An 8,072-nucleotide genomic window follows, 5' to 3' on the forward strand; every position below is an offset into this window, starting at 1 on the left:
CTAGTATTTTTTAAATCATTGTTAGTAATTGTATCATTTTAGTCCCTCCTCTTTTCCCTTAGTGGATACGTAAAATATCTTTGGTTGTTCTTACCAGAATCATTTTGTTGTAATGTCAAACTTATTTTATTCCCTAAATATTGCTATCTGGTTTATGAAAAAATGTTAATTAAACTTCTATTACTCTTTAGCATAGAAGCAAATGAATAATGGAAATGTAACTTTGAATACTTCCAGTAGTATATATATTTCTCCCTGTGTGTGTAAATAGAGTAATAGAAATATAGAAACAGAAATAATAGAAATATATATTAGCATATATTATGTATATAGGAAGCTCTGGTGGCTTAGCGGTAAGAAGTTGTACTGCAGTCCTAAAGGCATGTGATTCAAATCCATGAGCTGCTCTATGGGAGAAGGATGGACAATCTCCTTCACCTCTGAAAACTCCCTGGAGGGTCATTTATGTGCTCGTTCCTTCTCCATGGCACACAACAGCTTTATGTGTATGCATATTTTATTTTAATCCATTAGCAGCACCCATAGAAGCAGCAGTGATAAAAATCAAATGACAAATTACATCACACAAATCTATTAATTGGCCTCCTTCAAGTGCAAAAAGAGTCACAGTATTTTCACTTCTCTCTTACGCATGTGGAAGTTAAACAATGAATAAGAGTGACTGAAGGAGAATTGATGGCTTTGAATTGTGGTGCCCACGAAGAATATTGACTGTCTTGTGGATTGTCAAGGAACAAGCAAATTTGCTTTGGATACAGTACAGCCAGAGTGGTTCTTAGAAGCTAGGCTGCTCTTGGCATGCTAGCAGCATGAGGGTCCAGTGTCCAGAAAAAGAACATCATGTTCATAAAATATCATGTGTAAGAAAAAAGAGGGAGACCCTCAATGAGATAAATTGACACAGAGGCTGCAACAATGAGTGTTTGAGTTTGTAAAATGAGCAGAGATTGTAAGAATGAGCAGAGAGTCTAAAAATGGTGCAATGTCTCACAGAATTTCCATCTGTTGTACATAAGGTCAATGTCAGTTAATGATACCTAACGGCAACATGAATGTGTGTGTGCTAACTATAATTTTGCTATTAATTTCTAAATAAGACTGAATTTGATGAGCAAAAGTAACCCAATGATTTGACCAGTGCAGTGTTAAGGCTAAGACTTCAGTGTCAGACCCTGGAAGAGCACAGAGAGCAAGGGAAAAGAGTGATATATGATATGGTTACTTGTGGGCAATGTGGATGCTAGAGCAACTCAAGTAATTTAATATCCTTTATAAAATGGGAATGAAAGTGGAAATCTCCTCAAATCAGTGTTTGCTCTACAAGTTATGGTTCCAATAATAAAATTTAGAATTATTATCCTCCATTCAATTTTTAGGAGAGTAAAAGATAGTGGGTCTATTTTTCCTAGTGAGATACAATGTCATTTTACTACATACAGTCTGATTCTTTGTTTAAACTAATAAACTAAATAAAGGCTACATATAAAATGCCAGCAATAAGATAAACAGAAAGAAATTAATTTTAATTGACCCAGTCAAGATTCTCTCTGAGGACAAAATCTTACTGGTTTGTTGCCAAATACCTTCAAGAGCATCCTCACTGTGTGACAGAAACCCTGCCAGATCTTTCCCCAAGCTAGTTCAAAAACTTTTAAGTTTATGGAAATTTTTTAAATTAAATTTGTATCTTTTATGAATGTTACACTATACTGTCAAATTCTCTGTTACAATATTTAAATTAATCTAATTATAGTATGATAATTAGATTATCACCTAATCTAATTCTTTTTAAAAAAACACATAATTACAGTATGATAATGATTCATTACACCTTATCCTGAAAGACTGCTCTTGATAATTTTAAAGGGCACTTACATAAATGCTATATCTAGTAATTTTAAAATGTTAGATTATTTCTCTGTGGCTTATACAATAGATATATGTCATTCTTTAATTAAAAAAAATCTATCTATTGGAAGACAAAGTATAGTTATGTTATTTTTATTAGGTTCAAATCCAGCTTCTTTTTCTTCTTTGCTCCCTTCTCCTCCTTCCTCTCTCCCTCCTCCTTTTCATCTTTTCATTTCCTTCTGATTTTTCTTTTACTTCTTTTCTCTCTTATAGACTTAAGGGGTAGGAATAACCTGGCAGTTGCAAAAGTAAATAGACTTTACCATGACTGCAAGATCAATTTGTGTTTATGTTATACTTAGACTCGGGACAACGCTGATGCCCATGGCCAACTTGTTATTTGTTGTTGTATACATTTGAGTTGGCACTGGCACTCCAGTGGCTTTTCAGAGGCAGTTAATCTTAATCACACGGGAGGAGACTGCCAATTTTTCTTCTAAGGTGCAGCTCATGGATTCAAACAACATGTTTTGGGTTGGCAGCCCAACTCCTTACCACTAAGCCAACAGAGGTGGCTCCTTAGATGGACCAACTAGATCAACAGAAAAGACTATGTGAGGGACAAGATTCAAAGAGAGAGAGAGAGAGAGAGAGTGTGTGTGTGTGTACGCTTGACTATGTACAGAACCAGTATGAAATGAGAGGCACTCACCAAAACCAGGTTTCTTCCATTACATTCATCATCATAAAGACATTAAAAATAATTTTCTAAAATTCAGTCACTTACTTCGGCTTCTATTAATGTCTCATGAGTTTTCTTCCCCCTAACTTTCAGTTTTTTCTTTGCCTTTTCCACATTTTTTCTAATAGATTTTCTCTTCTCCATTATTTGGCTAATTTCCTAGAAGATATTAAAATATTAAGATTTGTAATAATTAAGTCCAATTTCATGGGTTAAAACCAAATAGTACTTAAGTGACTTTTTATGTATTAATAGTGTTTTTGCAGTAAAAAGGAAAATAGCTAACACACATAAATTTCAAAAGCAAATAATGCTATCTAGTAATGCCAATATTCTCTTTAAAGCACATTTAGGTGATCAATTTTGTTACATATCAAAAACTTATATATATATTTTATATAAAATATTTTTATGTAATATGTTTTATATAAAATATCTTTTCTATATATCTGCCCTATGTAATATCTTTTATATATAATATCTTTTATATATATACACATCCATATCCTGCTCCAATTAAGTCAATTCTTACTCTTAAGGACTCTATAGGACTAGAGAGAAGTACTCTATGGAGTTTCTAAAACAAACTTCCATCACTTTTCTCTTTCTCCATATAAATTATGGTTTTCTGTTACAACATTTTAAAACACCTAAGTGAAATGGAAAGACTCTAAGTACCAATTTCCATAAATAAACAGTAAGAAGTATTCTTTCTAAAGTTTTTGCTAAATTTATTAACTATTAGCTAGAATAAAAATGATGACTGACGTCTAAGAAGATAAAAAGCTACAGCTAGTGTAAAATTAGAGAAAATCGTTAAACATCGTTAATTTTCCTGGAGCTCATTATCATACTCTGACAATTACACTAAGGCTTTTGATACAATGAATCAGTTTCCATCACTAATTAAGGGAGAGTTGCTACTAAAATAATTTATCCCACTAGGTGTTAATACTAGTTACATAGTCATGAGCTGAGCACTGAGGATAGCATCTTGAATCACATGGAAGTACAGAATAACCAGACCTTGTTTCTGTACTTTGTAATTCTTTGCAAATTCTTTAATCTATTTGATACCACGTTTTCTTCAAACCTCATGAATTTCCTCATATTTCATGAAAAGATTGTGAAAATTGAAGTAAATTTTAGTAATGGGAATACATTATAGATGACAATTTTTTTAAATGGAGGAATTTTTTTATTGTTATCCACAAGACCACCAGAGTTCCCATTTGTTTTTATTAAAATAAAGAATTTTATTTTTACAGTTCAGTGATAAAAAGCCACCTTGTCATATGTGAAAGTAGAGGAAGGAGGGGAAATGCAACAGTCCTGTTCCCAAGATAGCCCAGATCAATATATGTCCGTATTGTAGCTAAGGACAAGAATGCATAACACTTACCACACCCTCAAGCTTCTTAAAAAGACTAATGACATGATATATACACATTTCTCTACTAAAATATTTCTTTGGGAAGGGCTAGTAATATCAATTACTGACATATACTTGTTGTTTTGTAAATGTTTTATTCATGTGTGCTATATTTTTCATCTTAGCTGTCTTAATTTCTTCTAAATTCATCGAAAAATGTATCACCTTGAATATGTTGAGATACATTAAGTTTTATACTTAACATAAAAATAGCTTCCGAATTTTATTAACAAATTGTGAAATGCCAAGTAAATTTACCTCGTTAAGTGGATGATTCTACTTGTTAGATAACATCAAGTCAAGTGTAACCCATAAAATGCTTATGGACAAGATACCTGACCCTTGCCCCATCCTGTGCCATCCTCAGGATCCCTGATATTCTCACACCCATTGTTACAGTCACTGAGTCAACCCATTTTGTTGAGAATCTTCCTCTCTTTCACTGGCCTTTCCTGGCATGATGGCTTTTTCCAAAGATTGACCCCTCCTAACAACATCCTCTAGATTTGTGAGATGAAATCTCACCATCCAGGTCTCAAAGGAACACCCTGGTTGCATTTATTTCAAGATAGACTTCTTTGTTTCTTTTGGCAATCCCAATAATATTTGGTATTCATCTCTAACACCACAATTCAAAGGCACTGATTCTTCTTCTGACATCCTTATTCATTGTTGAACTTTGAAATGCATAGGAAATAAATGAAAACACAATGGCCTAGATCAGGCACACCACAAGCACGGAATTGAAAACTGTTTTTCCTGATAATCTTTGAAGATACTTTGTTGTTATTATGTGCCATCAATTTGGAACCAAATCAGATCTGGCCCGGCAGCAGTTTTCAGAGGCTGCAAATCACATGAGAGGAGACTGCACATTTTTTACTACCAGAGGTGTTGTTGGATTTGATCTAATACACTTTGGTTTGCCAGAACAACCACTTCTCATTAGACACTCAGACTCCATAGGAATAGATCCCAGGATTCTCAATAACAGCATTAAATGGCCTCACTGCAGAGTTCTATTATAAATCAATCGTGTGACCCTGTAATAGTACCACTTCAGGTGAAATAAATTTGTCTACGCTGTCACACCTTTGAGGCAAGGACAATGAAACTTTATCCATTGTGTATACTTTGGCTACGTCGTCAGAAGGAACCACTCCTTGGAAAAAGACACCACTGTGAGAAGGTGAAGGATAAGAAGGAGACTTTCAAGGAGATAGATAAATATAGTGACTGTAACAATGACATTGTTGTAGTGCTGATGGTGGTGCTGGTGGTGGTGCTGGTGGTGCTGGTGTACCACTGAGTTGACATTAACTCATAGCTGACACTGGGTTTTCAGAGGCTTTCATTCTCACGGGAGGAGACTGCCCATCTTTCTCTGATGCAACAGCTGGTGGATTTGAATGGCATGCATTTGAGCTAGCACAATAACCCCCTAAGCCACTAGAGCTTCTAACTGCAACAGTGTGCTTGGACATATCATAGCCTGTGATGGCAAAGGGTTGACCAAGTTTCAGTTTTGCTCGTCATAAGATCACTAAGAGCTGTTAGTCAACTTGACAGCACCCAACAACAACATGCGGAAATAGATTGTTTATGTTTTGACTGAATGATTAAGAAGTTACACTGCAATCCCAAAGGCAAGTGATTCAAATTCACCAGCTGCTCTGGTAGAAAGATGGGCAATCTCCTCCCATCCAGTTAAAGGCCTCTGAAAACCTATGGGAATGTCAGCTATGGTTTGATTCTGACTCTATAGCACACGACTACAATGCAAAAATCACAATTTTCCAAATAATTTTAAGTCACACAATTTGACAACCTTATTTATTCATAGGAGTTACTGTATAGATTCGTTTATACATACTTACATTATAATGTTGTTGATGGACACTTCTGACTCGGACAGCCTCTTGTTCTAATTCAACCAGCGGCTCTTTGAATTGCTCTAATATCAGTGTGTACAGTGCTTTCCTTTCAGTAAGGTCCAGCTCCTCCTGTTTCAGCATCTCTTGAATATTACACAGTTTTTTCTGCCAGCAAAAACAATCATTCATTCAGCTATTAAGTAAACAATTATTGAGCCACTATCTTAATCCAGACAGTGGTTTTTGCTTATTTGAAAATAAAATGACAAATGTTACACTAAAAGAAATGTGCAAAAAAATACAATGTCTATAAACAACACACTAATGGCAAAATTTAAAAAAAAATCAAACAAGAAGTATTAGTGTACAATCAAGGTAGAAACTATACAAAAATGTATTGCAAAGAAAGTGTCAGACATAATTAATAACAGGTTGTGCGGTTGTTATGCACCAACAAGTGAGAACTGATTCATGGCTGACCCTCCAGTAGGTTTCCAGAGGCTTTAAATCAGACGGACGATTGTTCATCTTCACACGCATACACGTAGGAGCTGGTGGATTTGATCAGCCTGCCTTTGAGCTGGCAGTGAAACTCTTTACCACTAACAAACAGGAAGGGGAGGTGAGGTAGACTTGATAGACCATGTAAATAATCTGCATATAGGGAAATCAATAACATGACATATTAAAAGCTGTAGATGCAGAGAAATACTGCTTCTATGTTTCAAAATACCCACGGTCCTAATAAAGGAAATTAAAAATATTTCATTTTAGAAAAAAGAAAAAACCTATTGGGAGTGCAGATAATGTCATATAAGTTTTCAAACATTGTTTTAAAATGGTTTGCGTCTTGATTTTACTTTTCTTGCAATTATAACTTCAAGTACGTCTATATTTTTGTTGGGTGTCTCTGAATGGGTTTCAATTGATAGTGGTCCTACCTGGAGGGCTGCAAATGCCCCACTGAGTTTCCTAGGCTGTGATATTTGTAAAGCAGACCTCCAGACTTTTATTTTAGTGGAAAGACAGATGGTCCGTGGATCGGAAAATTCCAATCTGTCTGTGCAAAAGATACTCAAAACTTATTGCCTTTGAGTTGGAACCAACTCATAGTTTACCCTCGTAGTAGGTCTTCAAGAGGCTCTTAATCGTAAAGGAAGAGATCGCCTCGCCCAACTTTCTCTCTCAGAACCACTGGTCAACCCACATTTTCTCTGGAGCTACACACCTCAAGAGAGGCATGGAGTTGACAGTAAAATTCCCTACTGATTATGTCAAAAGAGCACATTGCAGAGAAAGTTTAGTAGTAAATTAAAAACAGAACAAATTATTGCCCTGGAGTTGAATTCTACTCAAGAGTTGATCCTTTTGTGGGTTTTCAGAGGTTGTGAATTACATGACAGGAAACCGACCATTATCTTTCAAGAAGTGGCTGGGGGAACCAGAACTGCCTGCCTTAGGCTTGGTAGCACACTAGGCCAACCAGAGCCCTCCAGGAGTAAATGAAGAGCCATAAAATTAAGACTGTTTTGCCTCGTTATCATTTCATGTCAAGATTTTCATAAAGAAATATCTCATAGCATACTTCTTTCAGGGTTGAATAAAGAAGTTCAAGTGATGCCAGTAAAAGTAAAGAAAACATAACATCATCACAAAACCAACTAAAGAGTTAGACACTTAGGAATAAGATCCCACTGCCCTTTTACTAGACTGGCAGAAATTCCCATTAAGCCACAAAATGAGATATGTGTATGGAGGTCAGTCTTTCTTTATGCATGATCAGACACTGCTGGTTGTACACAGAGGGCAACTGTCATCAGCTCAGAAAAGAAAACTGCTGGCTTGCAAAGCAAGGAGCGCAAAGATGCCTCATTACAAGCACATTTAAAATGCTAAGTCAAATGCAAATTAAAGGAAGAATAAAATATTGAAAGCAAGCAAACGAGGATTACCTGAAACAGGACTGCCACGGACACTTCATTTCGAATGAGCTTTTTCAAGAAAACTTCTCTACCCTGTATATTAACAAATATGTTTAAATGGAGGTTTTGGTCACAGAAAATATTTTAAAGACAGTTGGTAAAGAGATATATATTTATACATATGTATGTTGTTGTTAGGTACTGTCGAGTTAGAACTGACTCATAGCTGA

At 35.4% G+C, this 8,072-nt stretch overlaps 1 protein-coding gene across 1 annotated transcript in view; it reads right to left on the reverse strand.

The window, feature by feature from the left end:
* LOC102860234 (coiled-coil domain-containing protein 178-like) overlaps window positions 1-8,072 on the reverse strand; it is a 378,081-nt gene that overhangs the window by 353,170 nt on the left and 16,839 nt on the right. Inside the window, exons 2-4 of the mRNA XM_006889222.1 lie at window positions 7,873-7,935; window positions 5,924-6,085; window positions 2,660-2,773 (exon numbers count right to left, since the gene is read on the reverse strand). Coding sequence (XP_006889284.1) covers window positions 2,660-2,773; window positions 5,924-6,085; window positions 7,873-7,935 — 339 coding nt within the window. The remainder of the gene's footprint in view (window positions 1-2,659; window positions 2,774-5,923; window positions 6,086-7,872; window positions 7,936-8,072) is intronic.

The sequence above is a fragment of the Elephantulus edwardii genome, unplaced genomic scaffold (genome assembly GCF_000299155.1).
Source record: "Elephantulus edwardii isolate Elephantulus edwardi_28Jun2011 unplaced genomic scaffold, EleEdw1.0 scaffold00076, whole genome shotgun sequence".
In the NCBI taxonomy this organism is placed as follows: Eukaryota; Metazoa; Chordata; class Mammalia; order Macroscelidea; family Macroscelididae; genus Elephantulus; species Elephantulus edwardii.